This window comes from Gopherus evgoodei, chromosome 2, assembly GCF_007399415.2.
Source record: "Gopherus evgoodei ecotype Sinaloan lineage chromosome 2, rGopEvg1_v1.p, whole genome shotgun sequence".
Lineage (NCBI taxonomy): Eukaryota > Metazoa > Chordata > Testudines > Testudinidae > Gopherus > Gopherus evgoodei.
The window spans coordinates 150,243,518-150,270,211 of NC_044323.1; the positions used below are offsets into that span (position 1 = coordinate 150,243,518).

At 44.4% G+C, this 26,694-nt stretch overlaps 2 protein-coding genes across 2 annotated transcripts in view; one reads left to right on the forward strand and one right to left on the reverse strand.

Moving 5' to 3' along the window:
- BOLA3 (bolA family member 3) lies at positions 1-15,594 on the forward strand. Its single transcript, XM_030551927.1, has 4 exons — positions 1-89; positions 407-530; positions 3,109-3,197; positions 11,397-15,594. The coding sequence occupies exons 1-4, from the start codon at positions 39-41 to the stop codon at positions 11,460-11,462; spliced, it is 330 nt and encodes a 109-aa protein (XP_030407787.1). The 5' UTR covers positions 1-38; the 3' UTR covers positions 11,463-15,594.
- MOB1A (MOB kinase activator 1A) overlaps positions 14,556-26,694 on the reverse strand; it is a 19,901-nt gene continuing 7,762 nt past the window's right edge. Inside the window, exons 4-6 of the mRNA XM_030551926.1 lie at positions 24,679-24,812; positions 21,314-21,477; positions 14,556-19,124 (exon numbers count right to left, since the gene is read on the reverse strand). Of these exons, the coding sequence (XP_030407786.1) occupies positions 19,047-19,124; positions 21,314-21,477; positions 24,679-24,812 (376 nt within the window). The 3' untranslated portion in view covers positions 14,556-19,046. The remainder of the gene's footprint in view (positions 19,125-21,313; positions 21,478-24,678; positions 24,813-26,694) is intronic.

A 26,694-nucleotide genomic window follows, 5' to 3' on the forward strand; every position in this document is an offset into this window, starting at 1 on the left:
GGCGCTGAGGACAGGCCCGCCCGCCGCATCACCGGGACATGGCAGCCGCCATCAGCGCCGGCATCCTGGGCCTGGGCCGCGGGCGCAGGGTGAGGGGGGCGGGCTCGGGGCCCGGGGCCGGGGCAGGGCCCCCGCGTTGGGAGGGGGCCGGGCCGGGCCGGGGCATTGTACGGTCCGTGTATTCAGCCATGTGGGGTGTCCGGACTCTGCCCCTGGGTTGTTGCCCCCCGTGTGACTCTGTGCTGAGCCCCGTCGGGGCTATGGGAGCGGTGACTCCTCGGGCCTCCAGCCTGAGAGCCGCTTCGGCAGCGCGGACCCCTTCCTGCCCCCCCCCCCGCCCCGCCCGCCGCAGGTTTCTTTGTGACGCTCGTGTGTGTCCCGTGTCTGTGCTGCTGCCTCCTGCCAGGTCCCCCTGCTGCGCCGCGCGCGGAGAGCCTTCGCCTCGCAGACTGACGGGGAAGCCAGGGTGGTGCAGGTCCTCAGAGAAAAATTCCCTCGGGCTTCGGCCATCAAAGTAGTGGATATATCAGGTAGGTAGAATCGTGCAGGCGGGATCTCTTCTGTGGTTCGGGAGGGATGCAAAGACAACTCAGCTCCCATGGTCTGGTCCGGGCAACGGGTCTGCCTACCCGATGGCTTCCATGTAGGAACCAGAGAGTCCTGTGGCACCTTACAGACTAACAAACGTATTGGAGCATGAGCTTTCGTGGGTGACTACATGCATCTGAGGAAGTGGGTATTCACCCACGAAAGCTCATGCTCCAATACGTCTGTTAGTCTATAAGGTGCCACAGGACTCTTTGCCACTTTTACAGATCCAGACTAACACGGCTACCCCTCTGACGTGTAGGGACCATGAGCGTCCAGGTTCAAGCCTCAGCTGCAGGGTCTGATGTGCTTTTCTTCAGCATTGAGAACGGAGATTTTTGTTTTCTGGGAACTGTCTTATAAACTGCTATAAATCCTCCTCTTCTTTGTACCTATCCTCTCTGCGGAGTCTCCATCATAGTTTTATAATATAGGCCTTGTCTACACTGACTTCTAAACATGACTGTCTTTGCCTCTGCTAAGTTTATCATCATTTTTTAGTGTAGACACATTCAGGATTTATCAGAGCTGAAAAAATCCTTGCTCCCCATCCCCCCACTGCTAGCAACCCAGGTAACAAATTGTGGCTATTATTTATAGACAGTTGATAAATAAGGCGACAAAATTGTTGCCCATGGGAACTTAAATATCATGGAATAATGGTCTTGTGGTTAGAGTACAGGGCTGCAAGACAGGAAATCTGAGTCCAATTCCCAGGTCTGTCACAGCCCCATTTTGTGTCCGTGTCATTTCTGTCTCAGACTATGTCTGTGCTGCTGCTGGGAGGTATGATTCCCAACCTGGGTAGACAGACTCGTCCTAGTTCTGCTTGAACTAGCATGGTAAAAATAGCAATGTGGACGTTGTGGCATGGGCAGCTGCTCGGGCTAACCACCCGAGCTCAGACCCAGATGGTCAGGCAGGCTTGGCCCTCAGGTGGCTAGCCTCAGCCACCACCCATCCACACTGCCCATCAGAACGCTTTCCTCTAGAGCTTGGAATGAAACCCAAGATTCCTGAGTTTCACCATTCCTTTGCTGTCAGTAAGGTGAAGCCCACTGGCAAACTAGTGCTGGTCCATATAGAGGATGACAACCTACTATTGCTATCAGTTACTCTTGTTAGCTCAGGTCACAGAGGTCTGTGTGGTGGAGCTAAAGGTTCAAACCATGTGGCTGTCAATCTGATGGAATGTCTGTGTTTCTTTTTTTCAATTTGCTTTTTCAAAAACCAAGAAAAATCTAGCCTCAGTGTGTCTAACTGCCAGAGTTAAGGTTGCCTGTGAAACCTTGATTTAGCTTCCTTGTGTGACGATAGTTTTTTTCCCCCCCAGAACCCCTCCCTCATTTAGTGCACAGGCTTGACATGCCCTGGCAATGAACCAGGGTTATGTAGGAAAGGAAACTATTGTCTGAAGGATCTCTGCCTCAAATATTGCAGAATTTGAAAGGTGTGTAGGGAACAAGGTAGGGGATTTCAGGAAGAGAAAGGAGGTCTCATGGTAGTTGAATGCTGCCCTGGAATTTGCTTCTGCCACAGAGAGAGTTTCTATATGATGCTGGGCAAGTCACTTAAACAACTTTTCAGAGGCGGTCACGAATGTTGTGTTCTTTGATGCCCTACTTGAGATATTGTGGTCCAATTTTCAGAGGTGTTAAGCACTCACAGCTGCAATTGAAGTCAGTGGGAGCTGTGCTTAGAACATACATGATGCTGTGTAATGCTAAATACTCTCAAAAAGCCAGTCCTAAACATCTCAATTTGCACACCCAAATTAGTGGATACTTTTGACCTTTAATCTCTCTGTGCTTCAGTTCCACTTCTTTAAAAGAAAACTCCCTCATCTCTCAAGGGTGTTGTGAAAACAAATTCGTGTGGGTTTGAGTAGTGTGTAGTAAATAAGGCCTATGGCCACACACTGAATTACAAAGATAACAAAATATATTGAATAGTAAAGTAAGCTTCTCACACAGTGAGCATTGCCCATTCTAAGCACTGAGACATGGGTTTTGTGGGCAGAAAAAACAGAACGTGATCCCGTAATTAAAGACTGTATCACAATGTATATGCACAGAGTGGGTGAATTCAGGTTGCAGAGGCAGTCTTCAGTCTGGCATTTCCCAACTTTGCAACCTTATTATTCTTTTAACATAGTTTGTGTGTGTGTAACATTGTCTAGTCCACTGATTCTCAACCTTTTCCATATTCAGACTCCACCCTAGGACTTCCCTCCCATCTAGCCAGGACCTCCCTTTGGTTTAGCAATAAGGGAGGTGAAACTGATCAGCCTGACTTAATTGTATAAGCTTAAATACTTATCACAATGTATGGGGTTTGTTTTAAGAAAGACTTCAAAGCTTTCAAACATGCAGCATATGCTAATAATTCGGACAAGAAAATCTGTTTAAATGACTTTTCCTGCCAATGCCCCTTAAACTATAATCACTCTGTATACTGCATACAGTTGTAATGACTAAGACACTGATATAATCAATCAGTCAATGTAATTTTGTTTTAAAGGAGGCTGTGGAGCAATGTATGAAATTCATATAGAATCTGAAGAATTTAAAGAAAAGAGAACTGTCCAGCAACATCAAATGGTTAATCAGGTAAGTAGTGTTGTGGGATCTGGAAGGGCAATCATATTCCTTTGTTATAACCAGTGGTGTATTCCACCCTTTGGAGTGTGGAAACTTTCCTACAAAAACTAAATATGCGAGGGGATTATTTCAAGGTATGTCCAGGACGATTTGCCATTACCTGGCCAAAACCACTGCCAAAGGTGTTCTCCTAGATATAGCTAACAGTTTCAGGGCTTGGTACAACAGGTGTGGAGACTCCACAACCCAATTAATTTCAATGTGAGTAAAGGAGATTTAGGAGCTCAAGGATTAGGTGCTGAATGCTGACCTTCCCACACCATCAATAACACAGATTTCTGAGGGTTATCCTGTGTGTGGATCAAGCATAGAAAAGCTAGAGGAGATAAAGACCTGTTGGATCATCTAACCCATCCCCTTACTACTGAAGGATTCTTTCCTATGGGATTGTCTCCAGTCTAGTTCAAAATGACCCAAGTGATGTGGCTTTCAGTACTTCCCTTGGGATGAGAAGGGCATTACACACAATCCCGTATCAGGAAAAGTGTCCTGACTGTTTCCCTTTCTTAAGTTGCTCCCAGTTCTTCTTCGAGTGCTTGCTCATATCCATTCCAATTAGGTGTGCGCGTGCTGCGTGCACGTTCGTCAGAGACTTTTTACCCTAGCAACACTCGGTGGGCCAGCAGGTCGCCCCCTGGAGTGGCGCCGCCATGGCGCCTGAAATATACCCCTGCTGGCCCGCCCGCTCCTCAGTTCGTTCTTACCGCCCGTGTCGGTCGTTGGAACTGTGGAGCACGGCTAGCCGTTCTCCACCTCCCTAGCGTTACACTCTTCTGCAGTTTAGTGTATATAGTTCAGTTATTATAGTAATAGTTGTAGTTATAAAGTTAATTAAGTGTAGTTGTAAATAGTTATACTGAGGATCGGGGGTTCGCCCCTTTTTCCTCCCCGCGGTGCCGGGGCCATGCCCGGTTCACCCAGCTTTAAGCCTTGTGCGGCCTGTCATCGGCCGATGCCAACAGGAGATCCGCACGACTCCTGCCTGAGGTGCCTAGGCGAGTCCCACCTTGTGGACAAGTGTCGGATCTGCAAGGCGTTCAAGCCCCGAACGAAGAAGGAGCGGGACAGTCGCCTGAAGCAGATCCTGATGGAGGCAGCGCTGACTCCCCCACCGTCGGCACCGACTCCGGCACCGGGACCAAGTGTCGCCGCTGCTCCGGACCGCCCGGCGCTGGCAAAGGCTCCAACTTCCCGCTCGGCACCGGCCCGGCACCCTAGCCGGCACCGCTCCCTCTCCCCGAGGAGCAAAAATCACAGGGCTCCTGCGGTGCCTGCAACTGCACCACAGTCAGAGCGTGCCTCAAAACCTGACCGCCCGGCACCGTCATCTGCCGCGGCACCGAGCGTCGCCGCACCGTCGACTCCGGCCCCTCAGAGACCGTTGAGTCCGGTGCCTTTCAGCTCCCCAGTGAGGACGGGGTCGAGCTTGTCGCGCCCTCCACGCCGGAGACCTTCTCAGCGGCACGCGACCTCATCGCACTGACAGAGCCCGAGCTGCCCCAACCCCCGGCACCGCCGGTGCGGGTTATCCAATCGATGGGCAAGCCCGCCATGGTACGGCCGCATTCGCTGGGTACTACCGGGCATCGGTCCTGTTCCAAATCGAGGGACCACTCCCAGCGTCGCCGCTCGAGATCTAGACGCCGCTCGCAGTCCCGGGACCGCTACCTGCGGCACCGGTCGTACTCGCGGCACCGTTCAAGATCCCGGTCGCTGTCGTACTACTCTCGGCACCGGTCTAGATCACGGCACCGACGTTCCTACCGCAGCCGATCCCGGCACGGCAGTGGACGGCACCGGTCGACCTCCCGGCACCGAGCTGGTAGCAGGTCCCGGTCTAGATTGCGGTACCGCCATGACTTCCGGTACCGTTCACCGGCACCGCGCAGCGACGTCGGGATGCGCAGAGGCCTGCCACAGTCATCGACGGCTCCTCCATGGCCTCCAAGGCACTCATCCGCTTCTTCCCATATGGACAGCGCCTCTTACGGAGGTTCGGATGTTCACGCCCTCACGGACCAGGGTCCACTTCAATGGTCCTTTTGGACGCCCTGGGCATACCACCAAGCCCAGGGCGAACCTTCGGGCCAAGCTCGCTCCAACCCATCGGAGCATCGTGCACCAGAGGCCACAGTCAGTCGGCCCCCCCCCAGGTATGGAGGAAGACCCCATGGATTCCCTGGTGCAGCAGGATGCCCGGGAAACGGAGGCCCCTCTGGACGAGGCTTCCGTGCAAGAACCACTCCTCCCTGGGGTGTCTTTGTCCTCGTCCCCGGATGAGGCGGTAGCGGGCACATCTTCATCAGGGCCCCCGCCGATTGATCTCCGGGCACATCAGGACCTGCTGAGGCGAGTTGCCCAGAACATAAACCTTCCTGTAGAGGAAGTCCCGGAAGTAGAGGACCCGGTAGTAAGCATCCTCTCGGCGGAGGCACCGACCAGGGTAGCCCTCCCCTTCATTAAGTCGATCCAGGCGAAGGCGGACACCATCTGTCAGTCTCCGGCCTCCATTCCACCCACTGCCCGCGGCGTGGAAAGGAAGTATATGGTACCATCCAAGGGGTATGAGTACCTCTACGTACACCCCGCTCCCTGCTCCTTGGTGGTACAATCAGTCAACGAGCGGGAACGCCACGGCCAACAGGCTCCTGCACCAAAATCCAGGCGCATGGACTTGCTGGGCCATAAAATTTATTCTGCTGGAGGCCTTCAGCTCCATGTGGCGAACCAGCAGGCCCTCCTGAGCCGTTACAGCCACAACACCTGGGAGGCTGTCGGCAAATTTACAGAGCTGCTCCCCCAGGACTCACGCCAGGAATTTTCATCTCTGCTGGAAGAGGGCAGGAGGGTCGCCAGGACCTCGCTACAGGCGTCCTTGGATGCCGCAGATTCAGCAGCGAGGACTCTGGTGTCGGGCGTAGCCATGCGCCGTATATCGTGGCCGCAGTCTTCCGGACTACCGCCGGAGCTACAATACACGATCCAGGACCTGCCATTCGACGGGCAGGGCCTCTTCTCTGAAAAGACGGATCCCAGGCTACAGAGCCTGAAGGATAACTAGGTCATCATGCGTTCACTGGGAATGCACACGCCCCAGACTCAGAGAAGGCCATTCCGCCCCTACCATCAGCGCACTTACCCCCCACCTCGCCCCAGACAAGATTTCAACCGGAGGCGAGGCCGGCCAAACCATAGACGGCAGTCAGGTCCTCACAGGGGTAACACTTCCGGGTCCGAAAAGCCACCGCAGGGACCCAAGGTGAACTTTTGAAGGTGCGCCCGAGAGCAGCTTACCAATCCCCTCTCTGGATCCACTTCATTTCCTCAACCGCCTCCGCCACTTCCTACCGTCATGGTCCCAGCTGACTTCGGATCGTTGGGTCCTGAGCACGGTGCAGTTTGGTTACCATCTTCAGTTTGTTTCTCCACCCCCCTCCCATCTTCCCTCCTCGTCCCTCTTCAGGGACCCCTCTCACGAGAAACTTATCGTCCAGGAGGTTCGCAAGCTCCTGTCCATTGGGGCTATAGAGGAGGTGCCAAGGGAGCTAAGGGGCAAGGGGTTTTATTCCCGGTACTTCTTAATCCCCAAGTCAAAAGGGGGCCTTCGACCCATCCTGGACCTGCGAGGCCTGAACAAATTCATCAAAAAGTTCAAGTTCCGCATGGTAACCTTAGGAACCATCATCCCTTCCCTGGATCCCGGAGATTGGTACGCCGCTCTCGACATGAAGGATGCGTACTTCCACATTGCGATCTTCCCCCTGCACAGACGGTATCTCTGCTTTGTGGTGAATCAGGACCACTACCAGTTCACGGTCCTCCCCTTTGGGCTCTCCTCATCCCCCCGGGTATTCACCAAGTGTATGGCGGTCATCGCTGCTGCCCTGAGACGTCGTTGTATCCATGTCTTCCCTTACCTCGACGACTGGCTCGTTCGAGGCACGTCGGAAGCGCAGGTGACTGGGCACATCACCATCATCACGGAGCTGTTTGCGAGCCTAGGTCTGACCATCAATCTGGACAAGTCCAATCTGGAGCCTACGCGGAGCATAGAATTCATAGGGGCAGTGCTGGACTCCAACCTCGCGACGGCCAGCCTCCCCCGGCACCGATTCCAAGCCATAGTGTCCATGGTCACAAGCCTGCGGGTCTTCCCGACCACATCTGCTCGAACGTGCCTCGCTCTCCTGGGGCACATGGCCGCATGCACCTTCGTCACCAGACATGCAAGACTCCGCATGCGCCCGTTGCAGACCTGGCTCGCGTCGGTCTATCGACCAGGCAGGGATGCCATAGACACAATCGTAACGATTCCACCAAATGTTCTAGGCTCCCTACGCTGGTGGACAACGCCCTCCCAAGTATGTGTGGGCCTACCGTTTCACGCCCCACAGCCCTCAGTGTCCCTGACAACGGACGCATAATCGCTGGGCTGGGGTGCGCACCTAGGGACCCTGCGTACACAGGGTCTGTGGTTGCAGAGAGAGTTGACTCTTCACATCAATGTGCGGGAGCTACAGGCCGTTCGCCTAGCATGCCAGGCATTTCAATGCCATTTGCACGGTCGTTGTGTTGCGGTATTCACGGACAACACAACAACCATGTATTACATCAACAAGCAGGGCGGGACCCGGTCCTCCCCGCTGTGTCAGGAAGCAATACGTCTGTGGGACTTTTGCATAGCCCACTCTATTCATCTAGTGGCCTCCTTTCTCCCGGGAGTGCGGAACACCCTTGCGGATCACCCGAGCAGATCCTTTCTGTCCCACGAATGGTCCATCCGTCCAGACATCCTCTGTGTCATTTTCCAGAGGTGGGGGTTTCCCCAGATAGACCTGTTCGCCTCCAGATCGAACAGGAAATGCCAGGTGTTCTGCTCTCTACAGGGTCGCTCCCCGGGCTCCCTGTCGGATGCGTTCCTCATACCGTGGACGGGTCGTCTTTGCTACGCCTTTCCACCCTTCCCTCTCGTCCATCGAGTCCTGATCAAGGTCCGGAGAGACAAGGCCCGCCTCATCCTGATTGCTCCGGTGTGGCTGTGGCAGCCTTGGTACACCATGCTGCTCGATCTGTCCCTGACGAATCCGATTGCCCTACCTCTTTGTCCGGACCTGATCATGCAGGACTTCGGCAGGATGCGCCATCCGGATCTACAGTCCCTCCATCTGTCTGCATGGCTCCTGGCTGGTTAAGCCAGTCCGAGTTGCGCTGTTCCGATGCAGTACAAGAAGTGTTGTTGGGCAGCAGGAAGCCTTCCACGCGTTCAACCTACCTAGCGAAATGGAAACGCTTCTGCTGCTGGTGCAGTCAGCACGGCCACGACCCACTCGCCGTGCTAGTCCCCACCATCTTGGACTACGTGTGGTCTCTCAAGCAGCAGGGCTTGGCGATCTCCTCTCTACGCGTCCACCTCGCGGCTATATCCACCTTCCACCCAGGCGAGGCTGGCAAGTCCGTATTTTCTCACCCAATGGTGTCAAGATTTATCACGGGCCTGGAGCGACTCTACCCTCAGGTCAAACGGCCTACCCCTACTTGGGACCTGAACCTGGTTCTAACCAGGCTCATGGCGCCCCCCTTCGAACCCTTAGCCACATGCTCGCTGCTGTACCTGTCCTGGAAAGTGGCCTTCCTAGTCGCTATCACGTCGGCTCGGCGAGTCTCGGAGCTTCGGGCTCTAACTGTGGACCCTCCAGTATACGGTGTTCCATAAGGACAAGGTACAGCTGCGACCGCACCCGACGTTCCTCCCTAAGGTCGTCTCCGCCTTCCATATTAACCAAGACGTCTTCCTGCCAGTCTTTTATCCAAAGCCGCATTCATCCCAAAGAGAGCAACAGCTCCATTCCTTGGATGTCCGAAGGGCTCTCGCGTTCTACACTGAGAGAACTAAAACCTTCCGGCGTTCACCACAATTGTTTGTGGCGGTAGCGGAACGCATGAGAGGCATGGCAATCTCCTCCCAGCGTATCGCATCCTGAGTCACGTCCTGCATCAGGACATGTTACGACTTGGCCAGTGTGCCAGCGGGACCCCTTACCGCCCATTCTACCAGGGCTCAGGCTTCGTCGGCCGCGTTTTTGGCTCATGTCCCCATACAGGAAATCTGCCGTGCGGCCACCTGGTCTTCTGTACACACCTTCGCATCACACTATGCACTGGTCCAGCAAGCTAGAGACGATGCCGCTTTTGGCGCAGCAGTTTTACAGTCCGCAACGTCTCACTCCGATCCCACCGCCTAGGTAAGGCTTGGGAATCACCTAATTGGAATGGATATGAGCAAGCACTCGAAGAAGAAAAGACGGTTACTCACCTTTGTAACTGTTGTTCTTCGAGATGTGTTGCTCACATCCATTCCACACCCACCCTCCTTCCCCACTGTCGGAGTAGCCGGCAAGAAGGAACTGAGGAGCGGGCGGGCCAGCAGGGGTATATATCAGGCACCATACCGGCGCCACTCCAGGGGGCGACCTGCTGGCCACCGAGTGTTGCTAGGGTAAAAAGTCTCCGACGAACGTGCACGCGGCACGCGCACACCTAATTGGAATGGATATGAGCAACAAATCTCGAAGAACAACAGTTACAAAGGTGAGTAACCGTCTTTTTTATCTCTTTGTACCTCCCAAATGGTTCTGTATTGCAAGGGGTCTTATACACTGCTATAGTCTCCTTGCACAATTATCAGGGAGAAGGCAGCTGGCACCCTAGCAAAACTAATAGATGGCTAGTGGTAAAGTAAGAAGTCGGGGCTAGGGAGGATGTGGACCTTAAAAATACCACCCCTGCACCCCTCCTGATTTGTCCCATTACAAAACGTAGATGTCTCGTGTTAAATGTTCATTAATAATTATAGCACCCAATTATGCGATAAGGACTCTATACATAGGACTGTTCTTTGTCCTGAAAAGCTTACAACTGAATGTAAGCTGCTGAATATACTGAATTCCAAAAACGTGAATTGTAGACTTGGGTGGTATATGTGGAAAGATTTTAATTGATATAACCTTAGACTTGGATTGGATGTGTTCCACTCGCATTAACCTAGGTTGATTGGAAAGAACATTCCTAGAACCATGTCCTTTACTCTGAGAATTGCCCTGGGTTTTCTTACAAAGGTATTTAGACCAGTGGTCCCCAAACTCTTTACCTCGTACCCCCTTTTACCTCAACTGTGCCCCACCCCACTAGAGTGGGGATGCTGATATGAGTAAGGGAGCTGAGGAGGGGGGCTGCGGCTGGTAGCCGAGGCCAGGAGTGGAGCTGGGCGGCCTGGGCCTGGACCCGTGCCCCAGCTGCACCCCCCAGAACATTCCTCCGATTTAGACTGACCTAATAGCACTTTAAAGAGGCATGGGAACTGGAAATCTTTAAGCATAGTTTCATGTTATCCAGAATTCTGTTGAAAAGAAAGAGGTAATTCTTCTTTATAAAATTTCTAGTTGATGCATGTACTTCCTACAACTCTAATTTCTTTAACTTGAAGCAATTTCTTCAAAGTAACTCAGTTTCTGAAATCTTACTGTAGTGAATTAGTGCCATTTCTTGGGAACTCTTGTCTGGCATCAGGGCTAGGACCACCAGACAGACTAACCGAAACATCACAAACCTGGGTTTTAGTTGAAGTGATAACCTGGCAGTGAAAGGCTCTTCTGCCAATATCAATCCCCCTTTTCTGGAATAGGGAGCAATGCAAAATAGTTGGAGGCTCCACATCTAATTGGCTAATTTATGGAGACCAAGCAAACTGGGTTAACTACAGCATGTGGTTGAGTTTTTGTGACATTCTTTAAGAGGAATTGCAACAAATTCACAACATACTGGAGCGTTCTAGGAGCCTGAGATTTTTCCCCTATCCCCTTTAAGGAATAAAAACAAGCTGGCTACATCAAGGAAGTATTCATTTTAATCATGCTGTTAATTTGTCCCATTTGGTTTCAAATGAGGAAGCGTCTCTCCTCCTGCCCAGTACCAAGTAACAGACCAGGGTCAAAAATCAGTGCTTGCAAAAGGAACAACTGCTGTTCTACCATTATCTTTATAATGGTATCGTGGGCCATCTTCCTCTACCACAGACTTCAGTTCTGTTGTGCTCAGTTGAGTTGCTTTTGTGTTGTTTTGTTCAAAGCCTGGTTTAATTTCTTATTTTAGGCACTAAGTGAAGAAATTAAAGCAATGCACGGACTACGGATATTCACATCTATTCCAAAGCACTGAAGATGAACCAGGCAGCGTTGTCAGAAACCTGTGTGGAGATAGGACACCTATGGGCATGAGACGAAACAGGAAGTTTGTACTTTGGGATTATGGACTTGTTTATCTTTAAATCAATATTTAAAGTTGTTAAAACAAAGACAGTAAGTATTTCAGAAGCTATTTAAAGAGAGAGCCTATTTAATTTTAACTTGTAGATTGATTTCTTATCCTTTCATAAAGTACCTGATGCCAAATCTTAGTTGGTTACTTTATCAAAAAACTAATCACTGTAAATCAAGGATGGAACTGGAATGCCATGGTTTGTGGAGCATATTGCAGAGGGTAGTATTGGCTTCCAAAGGATCTTTCAGTACTAACATCTAGTGGAAAAGGACCACAGCAGTGGTGATTCTACAAAGAGATCATGAACCAAAAAAACCAAAATAAGAATGTATGTTTTTGCTGTGTGCTTGACTAGTGTTCTGTTTTAGCTCAGAGGAAACAGGGCAGTGGGGAAACAGCAGCTTACAAAGAAATTACTTCAGAGGCTATAGAGTCCCCTATTCAATGTGCCTTCTCAGTCAATCATCTTACTTCAAACATGACTTTGTAAGAGAAGCTTGCAGGATAATCCTGAGCTGTCTGGCACAGCTACTGAATATGAAATTAAGACTGTTTCTTATTAAATGAAAGGCTTTGTTACATTACTTCAGTGTGATGTCCTTGAAAGGATAAGGTGCTTAGGTTTCCTGTTGGGCAAAACTCAAGGCATAATGCTCTGAGTCTGAATTATGAGGATCACCTTTCCTTCATGCCATGTATGGAAGTGCTTGTTTTGCTCAAACTCCTGTGAAGTGTCAATGTTTGTCTTTGATAAGGCTCAGCTATTCAACTTTTAGTTGGGCATGTCTGTGCCTTAAGTTCAAGCTTTCTCATGGCAGATTTAATTGTACCTCAGCCAGTTAATAGCTATTCAAATAAGTTATATTAAAGTTTTATTGCATAATAAGTAATTATCTATTCATATTTGGGGGAGGGGGCAATGACTTTTCTGGTAAGCATATTAGTCAGTGACTGAAATGCCTGGTAAGCATGGAGGAATAGTAATTGGAATTAGGTAAGCCAAATCCTAGCACTGTGATGTTGTTTTTTTTGTGTTTTTTTTTTTATTGACAAGCCATATGGTAAGTAGGACACTGACTAGAGGCGCACTAAAGTACCCCTGCTCAGCCGCATTTTAGAAGGCTGGAGTCCAGCTTCTTCCTCTGCTACGGCCACCTGTTATCAGGTAGGGATGTAGAGGTGCAAAGTATTGCATGTACTGAAGGATTTTCCTTAGTGTTTATGTTGCAACTGCTGCAAGACATCTTAATTATACCTTACCTACCAAGACCAAGGTGTTGCACTAGAATCTCTCTACTTAACTGATAGCATGTTTGCAGGTGAGTGCTTCTTGATTCATGAAACAAACATGACTAGATACAAAATGTGTCTTGGGAGTATAAATTCTGAAATGCATAAGATGCCTATTGTTTAAAATTATTAGATGTTAGAATAGCTACTTAAATCATCTGGGAGTGGTATAGCCATGCTGGCCCAGTAATATTTTTTACTGGACCAACTTCTGTTAAAAATATTACCTCTCAGCTTTTTTCTAATGAAATTTTAGGGCCTACCTCAATGATTACTGCTGTGAAGGGTTCTGCCTCATAACGCTTCATGGAAGTAGTGGTTGAGGGAAGCTGTAGATAATAGTGAGTAACATCTCAGTTACTGCCCTAAAGTTATTGATGCAAAGAACTTTTTTATAGGGCTGGGAAGCTTTTTTTCTATGTAACTTTCATCAGAACTCTGGTGCCCACATGTCTACTGTTGCAGTCATTACATTTTGTTTGAGGAGCCTGAGATAGGCCTAACTCAGCCACCTCATGCAACAATTTTGAAAAATATCCCATCAAAAACATTTCTGTTCAACAGTAGCAGAGGCTAAGAGCCTCTACAGTGATAAGCTGCTGCAGAAGAGCTGAACTAAGTTTATACAATGGAAAAAAGTTTTTCCACTGTAGTAAATACCAACTGAAGTACTTTGCACACCTGTAGCACATTTCCTGGGAGGCTAGACACTGCTTCAATGGTATCACCAACCCCTCTATGGGCAACTTAATCTTTTCTGTTTCCCAAATATGTAAAGTGATCAATCTCATGCAGGAAGCATAGGGTAAAGCCAGGAGTGGAACTCTGCTAAATCTTGTGCCTGTCCTTAAAATATATTATTAGGAGCCAGAAGCAGACTGATAAGCCTGCTGTTAGCACAGTCCAAACAATTTAAGTTAAAATAGAGCAAACTGCCTGTAGATAGGGTCCTGTTTTTCCCATTCAGTGTTGCTGCAATCAGAGCGGGAGTTCATCATTCAGAAGAGAAGACAACAACTTCAGTTGTAAGTTTCTATAGCTGCAGGAATTTCCATTACTTATTTCCTTAAAGGCATTTGCTTGTTACAGATCTTTTGAAAATTTTACCCTTTCCCTGAAAGTAACTTTTGGGGGGCGGGGTGGGAGAGAGAGAGAAAGCATGATCTGTTGTATAAGGTGTTTCTGAAAAGATGCATCTCCTTTCTAGTAGTCTGAAGAACTGAGGCAACATAAATTATTAGTATGAAGTGTCCCATCAGCTTTCCAAAATGAACAGACATTGAATTCCCATTACCCTTCTCTGAACATTTAACTGTGGAGGTAACAACTGCAAACAGAGGACATCATTGGTACAGTATAAAGAAAGAGTAAGAAGCAATGGGCAAACACTATACAATGCTATCGCCACACTGCAGAAACTGACCATCATTTGTGCTTGTTATAACTGGTATAAGCCAGTATGTTAAAATCCCCAGTGTTTTCACCTGTTTAAACCAGAAAATCATTTGAATACCACATGCTTTATTATTTGATTGAATGGAAGTTACAAAAGTAGATACAAAATATTTTGTAAAAAGTACAATAAATTTACCTAAAAGTAACCAAAAAAAGCCCCAGGTAAGTAAAAACTTTATTATAACTATTAATGTAAAAATACTATAAAATTTTCATATTAAATTCATTGTTAATTTATGCAAATAGTTTTTGCCATGGAGTAACTGTTTAGTCAAGTTGAAGGAAACATGCAGAAAACACACAAGGCACAGCAGCAGTATTGAGTTGTAGTTAAAGTTTGTCCCTAACACTGAAAGTAGCAAGAGGTCTAAATACTGTAACCAGTTTTGATTCACAGCACCACTCGCCTGCAATGCAAGTTAAGATGTATCAGCATTGTCTGAACAAACTTTTCTGCCTACTTGAAACAGCTGCATGAAAGAACCTTGCAACCCTAGACCATCCTGAGGAAGTGTGTGTATTGATATAAATATAAAAAACTTCAAAAAGTCAATCTAGTACAGGATTTCTCAAACACTGTCAATTCTTCCTTTAATGAACAGAACAGCCTACCTCTCTAAATGATTAATTTCCCTCCTGAATTCTTAAATTAACAGTGCAATTCAGAAAAATATCTAGAATCTGAACAGAGAAACCCAATAGTTTTGTCAGGAGTTAGTTGAAGCAGATCACTGGATATTCAGCATTAATTGGATGCTTGCTGAGTTTCAAGTGAGATCCATCCACTAATCTGCCCCTCATCCCTGGAGTGACAAGTGCCTGCCCTGGAAGAGGGCAGAGATTTGAGCTAGGAACAAAATATAGCTTAAAGCTAACTAGAAAAAGTTATTTTGTCTTACAACAAATGAAGCCTTACCTACCTTTCTCGATCACAGCAACATTTCTTTATAATGGAAGAAAAGGTTGAGTAATCACCTATACTGAAATCTATTCATTGCAAGAAAGCTCAGAACAAATACATAAGCACTTAAGGTAAAACTAAATTATTGAAAAAGTTGCATTTGTGCAAGGCCAGGGCAAAAGCTTGCTCATTACTGATACCACAAGCTTTATTCACAGTCCTATTATGAGGTTTTAAATATGAGCAACTTACATCAAAACATCTCAAGCAAACCCTAGAACAGTGTGGTTTTAAACTAAGGTTAATTTGTACAATTTTTGACAAATGCTGTAAACTGAAGTAGCTACTATCTGTCCATTTTGGATTGGTGAAGCAGAATGATTTGGGAAAAAAAAACCGTTTAGCCAGTTTTCCCTTTCATGTAAAGGCTAGATTCTGCAGTGTGCTGCATGCTGTCCATTCTCATTTACTTCAGTCAGAGCTCACTGGACCATAGGTAAACCGAGCCTGAATGTTTTTTTGAATTTGACTGATTCTAAAAACAACAAAAAAAGGGACTGGCAGATTAAAAAGTGAATTCCTTCAAAGCCATTTCAACCAGGTAGTCCAATCAGTCTTCTATAAAAACATTCCTGCCTTTGGACACAGCATCTGTCCTGATATTTCAGACCTCAGAATGAGTTGGAAAAAAGACTTTCAATTTTGTAAACTTAGTCAATTTGAAATCACAGCCAAAGTGTATGAGAGACAATACAATTTTACTTTTGTCCCCTATCCCATGTCCACACTTCAAAGTTATTGACTACTATACTTTTCAGAAGCTAATTATGATGTTCAAAGCAAGCACTAGTTTGTTCAGCATGTTTTGTTCTTAACAGTGCTTGGTCAATGCATATGCAGTGTGATAGCAGATAAACAACAGCTAAGCAAGAATACAAGTTGTGAAAAATACTGATAGAAAATAGTTTTGGCAATGTTTTACTTTATGGCATTGGCCTGTTCACTCAGGGACTCAAAGAATGACAAACAAATCAGCTGAAATGTGGCAAAAACAGTTTCAGCTTGGGAACGGGCTATATATGTAGTTTGCAGAAATAATTCAGTGGGTCACTGGAGTTACAAAGTTTGAATTTTAGACATGTGAGATTGAAAATAGTCATCTTGTAAAAAAGGTACCTAACTTTTGAAATCTCCCAGTATAACTAGTTGCTTTGACATTTAGGGTGAACTGTGGTATAGGTAAGCAAAAGTCGTATGGAAAGGAATCATCTCACACACTCTTCTATAGGGTTCCAGTAGGGGCCAGCCAAGGCAGAAGTGGCACAGGATCCATATTTAAGCAGGATTTCAACCCCGCAGATCCCGTGGGCAGTCACGTGGGACTCTCCCTCAGTGCTCTCCTGGACCAGTAGGCAGAGTGCCATGACTGCTTGCCCATTCAGGAGCTTCACAATCCCTGAGAGTGGGGAGAATTACACAGCGTGCAGTGGATTTACTAGTGCTTTAAGCACCATTAATTTCACACATTTGAACTGCAGTTCACAGGTAACAGACTTAAAAAGAGGGGAAAAAAAGTGGCTGTGTAGAAAGAGCAAAGGTGGTAAGGTGTGGCAGGGGGAAATGGACCATCCCCAGGGTGCTGACTTTCCCCTCTGCACAGCTCCATCCAGCCCAACTTTTTCTGGTGTTTCTCCCATGCACCAGGTAATAGGTTGGGCGGAAGAAGCATAGGGGACTAGTTTATTTAAAAAGAAAAACACTGGTTGCCCCCTACACCAGGGAGGGAAATTAAAAGCCAAAGCTACCTGAAAAGAAATATCGAGGTTTCAACACAACATTCCACCTGTCCTAGCTAGGACCCCTTCGTTTTTGAATTGCAAAGTCTGCACTACAAGTTAACTTGGTTTCTAAGAGACTAATATTTAATAATGTAAATCAATACTGTATTAAAACAAAATGACCTCCAAGCTCTTGAGACCTGTCAGCCACAGATTTCTCTCCTGGAATGACACGTGCCACAAGTAACATCAAAACAGGATGAAAAAACAACTCAGGATCAGGCCTTTAAAATGGAATGTTTTTTTAAGCAAAACACCATTAATGATATTAATGATGTCTCTCGGTCCAGCAAAGAAACTAGGTATCTGCAGCGCAGATTTTTCATTATCAGATGGTGCTGGCACAACTGTTTTAATTTGTCAAAATACAGTACTAACCCCATTAGATAATGGTGACATTTAAAAAAAAAACTTCTGCAGTTCACATTGGGGTACATGCAGATTGTTTCTCTTGTCATTAAGCTTCCACACTCACGCTTTTGTGCTAGTCTTAAATTTTTCATCTGGGTTTTTTTAGATGGGCTCTATTTTGCTTTATCTTAGTCACTTTTGGATCATAATTTCATGTCCATGCAACTCATGGCTAGTCTACTATTTTACTTAAGGCTCTAAGGCAAATTCAAAGTGCATCTAGATACAAACTTAAAACAAACTACTCTAAAATAAAATAAAAGCATTCATAAGGAATACACCAGTAGTTTTTCCTCCTATGTCTGATCCAGCATTTTTAAAAAAAGGTTTTGAAAGCCACACAATGGGTTTAAGTGAATTAAGTTACCTTTTTCCTTTTTTAAAAAAACCACAGACACACATGAATTTGAAATGGCATACACAAACAAAAATCCACAGGGCACACACATATTATGTATGTGTGCAATTCAAAGTCATAACCAACTGAATACCAGATTGTTTTTTAAATTGCTTTGGTTGCTGAAGCTACATATATCAACCTATACCTATTAACAGCCTAGTTCTATGAGATAAAAATGCATTGTGTTTTAAGTGTAAACTGCATCCATCATAAAATTTGCAAAAATAGTTCTATTTCCTACCTAGAAAACAGTGGAATATCAAAGTTCATAAGGTAATGCACTTATCAGAAGTATTCAACAATTTTTATACTAGCAAACAGAGCTTTAAAATGGAACTTTGTTGAGCAACTAAACACTGGATGGAATAAAACCCAACCAAAATATTTGCATTTGCAATTTTGCAAACAATTTCTAGCCAAATATAGTATCTACAGAATTCTTACCATCCGTTGTTTCATGTCAGATAAATTACAACAGCCACATTTGTGGAAGTGTTTGAAAAATTAAGTGTTATGTGGCCAAATTTTCCACAAATGTCCTGTAAGTGTTATGCATCCAAACTCCTGAAGGTACACTTGAATAGTAGGTAAACATCTACCCTTTCCATGCATACAAATTTAGGGGGTTGTGCATAAAACCTTATATGCCCAAAACTGCAAGCTGAATTGAGGTCTCAAAGTACTTCTCCATCCAATTTCTAGAGCAGAAAGTTAATTCCGGAACTGCTAATGCAAACTATAATGATGTAGTTCTGCACAGAAAATTATGCAAAACTTCACTAATTTATATAGATTGACAAAATATGGTTCAGTTAGAAAATCATGACATTGCAGGGAGTAATGCAATCATGAACCCCACCTTTCCAAGTAAAAGATCTGATAAAGTAGCTCTTAGAATTCATAGCTACTTTGCTCTGAAGACACTTTTGCAGACCTTGGATTTTACAGGAAATTTGAGCTGGTACCTCTTTGCAATGAAGCCCCCCGCATCAGCTACTAAGATGGAAGAAGGGCAGTAACTGTGCTAGACTGGAAACTATCTGTTTTAGATTCGCTAGCTGTGGTACCTGGTTTCTCAGGGTTTGTGCCAGTAAAGACAAAAGTGGTAAAGAAATAGCTGCAGCTGGTATATGAAGCAAGAAAGAGTAACCATGTTTGAAAGCAGAAAGAATTCTTCCAGGGAAAATTTATCTGTCTTTGGAACCTAGCTTTTCAATTAGTTCCTGAAGAGGAGCCAACTCACGCCTGTCAATCAAGTTGAACTCCTGCAGGGGGAAGAGAGAAACACAAAAAAGGATCAATTTAAATAAAAATTGCAGTAGACAGAATAAGTGACATGCAACCTCCATTTAATTCAAAACTGAGGCAAAATAAAGAGTTCCAGCATTTTACAACAAACAGCTTGATACAAGTGATTTTAAAATACTTAGTTTATTAGATAAATACTAATTAATCCTCTCAAAGCCCAGTCTGATTGATATTCTCCCCCAACAAAACTGAAGTTCTGTGAAAACAACTACATTAACTAAACTTTAACAATTTTCTCTGAAAAATGTAAATACAAATTTTGATTTGAAATTAAACAAAGTTGGTTTTGTTTTGATATTTTTCATTCAAAACTTTGGTAATTGTTTTTTAAATGCAATTGTTTTGTTTAACATTTACCATAGAAATAAAATAGGATTTTTTGACCAGGTCTTATGTTATCCCCGTTTCACAGATTGGGAAATGAGGTCACACAGAGATTGAGAAAGTAAATAAACAGTAGGTGGTGAATTGGCAGCAGAAGCAGATGTGTGACCCATATATCTAATGCCTTCAGCTTTAACAACAAGAGCAAAACATGACATGGCTTTGTCAAGTGCCATCTCAATCGATTACCTTTTTAATCACAATTAGCTAGCCATCTAATATTGGCAGCAGAAGTTTATCTGTTATGTGTCCATTGGAAGCATTATCTAACTTTCATAGATTTCATAGGCTTCCAAGGCCAGAAGAACCATTGTGATCAGCTAGTCTGACCTCCTGTAGAACACAGGCCATTCAACCTCCCCAAAATAATTTCTAACACTTATCTTTTAGAAAAAGATCTAAGCTTGATTTAAAAATGGTCAGTGATGGAGAATTCACCACAACCCTTGGTAAACTGTTCCAATGGTTAATTATTCTCACTGTTAAATATGTTAGCTTCAACTTTCTGCCATTGGATCATGTTATACCTTTCTCTGCTAGATGGAAGAGCCCATTATTAAATATTTGTTCCCAGTGTAAGTACTTATCAACTATAATCAAGTCACCTCTTAACCTTCTCTTTGTTAAACTAACCAGATTGAAGCTCCTTGAGTCTATCACTATAAGGCATATTTTCTAACCTTTTAATCACTCTCACAGCTCTTTTTTGAACTCTCCAATTTATCAACATCCTTCTTTAATTGTAATACCAAAACTGGACATGGTTTTCCAGCAGCATTGCAGCACTGCCAAATAGGAAGGTAAAAATCTGTATTTCTACTCGAGATCCTTCGGGATACAGCACCACACTGGGAGCACGTGTTCAGCTGATTATCCACCACAACTCCCCAATCTATTTCAGTCAGTTTCCCAGAATAGAGCCCCCTGTCGTCTAAGACAAGATGTATACATTTACATGTAGCCATATTACAATGCATATGGTTTGCTTGCGGCCAGCTTACCAACCAATCCAGATTGCTCTGTATTAGTGACCTTTCCTCTTCATCATTTACCACTCTGCCAATTTTTATGTCATATGCAACCTTTGTCAGTGATGATTTTGTTTTCTTCAAGATCATTCATGAAAATGTTAAATAGTGTAGGGCCAAGAACAGATCCCTGCAGCACTACACTAGAAACACACCTGCTCAATAAGGATTCCCCATTTACAATTATGTTTGGCAGCTTTTAATCCACTTAATGTGTCTCATGTTAATTTTATATCTTTTTAGGTAGCGAGTCAAATGCCTTACAGAAGTCTAAGTATACTATGTCAATGCTATTGTCTGTATAAACCAAACGTGTCATTTCATAAAAAAAGTTAGTATGATTCTATCTGCTTTCCATAAACCCCTGTTGATTGGTATTAATTATACTACCTTCATTTAATTCTTTATTAATCGAGTCCTGTATCAGATGCTCCAGTATTTTGCCTGGGATTGATGTCAGACTGACAGGCCTCTAATTAGCCAGGTGATTCTCTTTACCCTTATTAAATATTGGCCCCTTAGCTTTCTTCCAGTCTTCTAGAACTTCCCCAGTGATCCCAGACTTATTGGACAAAATCAACATTTATGAAAACACTTGTTTTAGTCTTGTAGATTCTGTAAATCTGTTTTATATAAAACCTACGTTCAGGGTCAGATTTAACTTGATAGTGCCCCTTTAAATTTATCTGTAGAACAATCACTTTAGGACTAATAGCTAGTAATTTAAAACTTACCTGTACAAAGAAGATAAAGTGCTTAAAGGAGGTGTTGAGATGGGCCTCCTCCTGGAGCTGCATCACAGAATCAAAGTGCTGGTGGTAAATATGGGCATAGACCCTAAACAGACGCTTCAATATAGTCTTTGCCACAGACATGAAGTTCTTAGGAAAAGGGACACCTGAAATGTGCAAACATATGCAAAACATTTCTTAATCCAGTTTAATATATGAAAGCAGAAAGCCCAGCTACAGAATGAAAATTTTCTGCCAAAGGGCACTAGACTTAATTAGAAACAATGAAACCTCAAGCTTCACTAAGGGCACAAAACTTATTCTATTCAGTTGTAAAAATCTAGTCAAATACACTTTTAATAAATTATGTAAGAAACTGAGATATGGAGCAAATAATCACTTATTCAAAGCATCACTCACATTCCATTTCCACAAACTACTGAGCATCCACAGTTCTCTTTGAAGTGAACAAGAACTAAGGGAACTCAGCACCTTTATAAAGTACCAGACCCTTTGCGTATATAGGCCCTGAATCAGGAAGGCACTTATGCATAAGTCTAACTTTAAACATGCAGTCTCCCTGAGGTCAATAATGAGTGAAAGTGCTTGGCTGAATAGAGATGGGAAACCCATTGGCCATAGAGGCCCCAAGTCTAATAATCTAACATCTGTATTCTAATTCTTGTTCTGATATGGACTTCCTATGTGACAGCACAGGGCAAGTCATTTAAATTATCACCCTAATCTGTAAAAGAGAGTTAACTCCCATTTGGGGAGATTCTTAGGCCCCAATCCAGCAAACATTTATATACAAGCTTATCTGTACAACTATGGGCAGTCCCATCGGAATTAACAGGACTACTTATGGAAGTGAAGTAAAGCACGTGTGTAAGCGTCTGCAGGATTGGGGCCTTAGCTATACTCCATAAGGGTTTTAAATTAATGGGACTAGTACTCTTTAGTCACTTAGGTGCTTTCAAAAATCTCATCCTCAGAAACCTAATTATGGACTTTAAAATTTTGGCCAGTATCCTAAAAATGTTCATCCTAATTGTGTTAACATATTGAAAGTCTAAATAACTCTTAAACGGAAGCAATTTTATTTTCAAGTCACAAAGATTTTATACCAGCCAGAGGAATTTTCAAGAAAAATACTAATTTATTCCCTAATGCTGCACACACTTATGCACCATTTTAACATGAGCCATGCGTAATCCCACCAAAGTCAGTGCAGCTATTCGTGTTACTATGGTACACGTTTGCAGGATCAGGGCATTAACTATCAAAATTTTGATTTTTTTTGACTAACAGTTTTATAAAATTCAAACAAGATCCCCTACCAGTAATTACATATAAAAACAAATAACATACTTCATTATACATTTTAACCTAAATTTGAAAAAGCACACATTTTCAAATTAGATTTACAAAGCCTCAACCTCATTTAAATTGATTACAAAAAACCAATTAAGTGACAAACGGATTAGTTAAGTCACTGTATACTTATCTTCAACAAACAAGTATTAGTAGACAGCAAAATAGGGGATCATAAGATACTGAAATGTTTACTGCTTTTTAGCTACACCCAAAATCCGCACATTGAATTAAATTCAGTGAGAGATTTGATTTATAAGGAAAAGTTAAGCAGTGGTGGTCCATAGTTCCTTTTTCCCTTCTCCCATCCAGAGCAGGAAACACTTTCAAGTTTCTCTCTTTACTTGCATACTTAGGCTAAGTCTTCCCTGCAAAAAGGTGCATTTTATGCTGTTAGCTTTATTGATGCAAAATCCTACTGGAGACAATTCACAAGTAGTTTACACCCAGATGTAGTTAGTTGAGGTAAACCACAGACTGCAAGGCATGTACCGTATAATCTATGAAGCAGTATTAATTTTCAGTGAGGATTGGGCACCTAATTGATCTTTGAGGGTTTGAAATATTAAGTTTTTAAATGATACCTTTTAACTATTCTACACAACATCATGTCTACCAATAAGAGAGCTTTTAGGATGCACTGCAAAGAACATTAAGAACTTTTGCTTATTTAAAAAAAAAAATCAAAATAAAGTCCATGCTGAGGACAAACACCTGGCAACAAATCTCATTTGAAAAGAGTTTTGAGTTATAAAGGACAATTTGTTCTTACTGGAGTTTACTTTCTTGGTCACATTATACCCCCCAATCCTCTGGGAGATTTCTCTCTCTTAGAAAGTTTAAGCTAAGACTTCTCTGCTTATTTGGAGATATGAACCTGACATACAGTAGCTTCAGTAAAGACACAGATTTCAGGTGAGAGTTTACTAGGGATGGTGTTAAATTCTAGCTCTAGTGCAGTGGTGGGCAACCTGCGGCCCATCAAGGTAATCTGCTGGCAGGCCATGAGACTGTTTGTTTACATTGACTGTCCGCAGCTCCCAGGGGCCGCAGTTTGCCGTTCCCAGTGGATTACCCTGACGGGCCTCGTATGGCCCGCTGGCTGCACTTTTCCCACCACTGTTCTAGTGATTATGGGATCAGAATCTATCCCACTATCAGGGCAGCAAGTTTGTCACAGTGGGGAAAAAGGTCACAGATACCAAGACTTTCCCATGCGTCCATGACCTGTCTGTGTTTCCAGGATTTCAATAAACTCACCCTGCAGCAGCGACTGCTGTGGCTCCTGGCCCATGGGGCTGGGCCTGATTTCCGGCTCTGGGCATTGCAACCTGGCACAGGGGTCACAATGCTACTCAGGTTTGGCCCAGCTTCCCCTCCACCACGACGAGTGGGTGGCCAGGCCAAATTTGAGTTAGTGGTGGTGTGACCTGGTGCATGGTGTTGCAATGGTTCTCAGGTTTGGCCCAGCTGCTCCTGCATCATCATACGGATGGGGCACTCAGACTAAAACTGAGCAGTGCTATGACTCCATGCAGCAGGTTGCAATGCCTAGAGTGGAGAGCAGGGTCCAACCCCAAAGACAAGAGCTACCCCTACAAGGTGACCATGCGGCAGGCTTGATCTCCAGCGCCTGTACCTCTCCACCCCACCTCCTCATTTGTTACAAAACCCAACTTTTACTAAATGTACCGTAACTACTCTGATTTTTTTTAAAAAAGCTGTGACAAATCTGCAGCTCTACCCATGGTACATATCCACACAGGAAGGACTGGATGACATGATTTGAGAAGAGAAAGCCTGGATTCCAAACTTCAGACTAGATGAATTTTTATACCAGTATTATCCAGTTAAAAATAGGATATAACAAGGGAAATACTCCAACAACGAGTAACTGCCACTATAGCTTCTCTCTAATGCAGCTAAGTACTTTTACAGCCCTCATGACCACAGTATTACCCTGCCTAGTGCATGAATGTCATGATTTCACTTACCAATCTTTGAAGGAAAGAGGGTTTCATCATCCAGCTGGTCCTGAACCCATGTCATCAAATAATCAATGTACTTTGGAGCTGAACATTTAATTGGTTTTTTTATATTGGTACCATCTGCCCAGTGGTATTCATACCTGTGGAAAAACACAAGGTTTCTTTAACCAAAGAGAAACAATTTTTAAAAGGAGCACTTTTCCAGACACTTCTTTATTAGAAATAGGCTCTCCCTGTTTTACTTGTTAAACAATGGCACTGCAAACACATTTTTTTAGCTGAAGAATGATTTAAAAAGGGGCTTGATCAGAACCCAACCAGGAAATTGGAATTTCAGGTTCCGGCTTAAACCAGATTCCATGTCAGTTTTACACACAACTGTGTTAGTCTCTTTTCCTTATGGTTTAGAGTCTCCACTTCCTATTCTTTCCACAAAGTGTACAACATGGCGATTGTATAACTGAGGAGAGCTGACCACAGCTCCCTTTAGAGCCAATTAATAATGCTCCTTGAGCAGCCAAGAGGAGATGTACTAGAGAGGTCCCATTTTCCCCTTCCAAAGTTTAAGTGAATTGACTCTCCCTTGTCCTACTTGCCCTGGAGTGAAGGGTCTGGGCCAGAAGCCACTGCAATGCAATAAAGATGGTTTTCTTTATAATCTATTGGGAAAGTAAAGTCAATGAAGCTACATCAAATTTATGTCAGATGAGGATCTGGCCCTATATCTTTGATCTTTAATGTAATTACATTTAAGATCATTGAGGGGAGAAAGAGGCCAAGAGAAACCCACCACAGCAGCATTTAACTTCAAAAAGGGGAACTACACAAAAATGAGGAAGCTAATTAAAAGGAGCCGTCACAAGGGGGAAATGCCTGCAAACTGCATGGAGATTATTTAAAAATACCATAAAAGAGGCTCAAACTAAATGTATACTCAAATAAAAGAAAACAGTAAGAGGACCAAAAAAATGCCACTATGGCTAAGCTAAACAACAGAGTAAAAGAGGCAATTAGAGGCCATTTAAAAATTGGAAGTTGAATCCTAGCGAGGAAAATAGAAAGGATTGGGATTTACAAAATAATGAGTGGTGTCAAGGAAGTGAATAGGGAAATCTTATTTACTCTGTCACATAACACAAAAACCAAGAGTCACCCAATGAAATGAATAGGCAGCAGATTTAACACAAATGTAAGGAATTACTTCTTCGCAAAATGTACAATCTGTGGAACTTGTTACGATGGGACACTGTGAAGGACAACAGCATAATTGATTTCAAAAAAGATTAGATGAGTTTATGGACGATAAGTCCATCAACAGTTATTAGCCAAGTTGGTCAGGAATGCAACCCCAAGCTCCACATGTCTCTAAGCCTCCAACTGCTAGAAGCTGGGATTGGATGGACAAGGAATGGATCATTCAAAACTGCCCTATTCTTTGTGAAGCACCTGGCCCTGCCCACTGTCAGAGACAGGATACTTGGCTAGATGGACCATTGGTCTGACTCAATGTGACCATTTTTATGTTCTTATGCGCCTTGTTTCTGACATTTTAAACTCTTAACCATGCCACAGAACAAGCTTAATTTTGTAATAAAATTAAATAAAAGTGCTAGTGAATTTATTACAGTGTTCATGCAACTTATGTTTCCTACGCTCTGTGGGAGTGTACTTCAGAGTACACTGTGCAGCAGGCAGTGCACGAAGTGTGAAATTAGAGGCACTGAGACCCAGCTGTCCTGGCAGTCTTTCTAATGAGCCATAGTGCTTTTCATTTCAAAGTGTGCACTCTGGACACACTGCATTCTGTGATGAATAACCCATAGCACAGGAAGCTTAAAATTTGAAGTGACATGTCCCACCTTCCAGGTCCCCTCTAATACTAGGCAAAATTCAGAGATAAAGAAAAGTTATGTTGGTGGGATTTATGCACTGAGAAGCTAGGAGGGGAATGTGTAAGATTGTCTAATATAAAACAAACATTCTGTTGGTTGCTTTTCCTAATACATGCTGAATGGGCAGAAG

Excerpts from the sequence above, each read along its gene's own strand:
- BOLA3 (XM_030551927.1), top strand. The coding sequence starts at position 39 with ATGGCAGCCGCCATCAGCGCCGGCATCCTGGGCCTGGGCCGCGGGCGC. Across the intron at positions 90-406 it reads GCCTGGGCCGCGGGCGCAGG|GTCCCCCTGCTGCGCCGCGC; the intron begins GTGAGGGGGGCG and ends GCCTCCTGCCAG. Across the intron at positions 531-3,108 it reads CAAAGTAGTGGATATATCAG|GAGGCTGTGGAGCAATGTAT; the intron begins GTAGGTAGAATC and ends TTTGTTTTAAAG.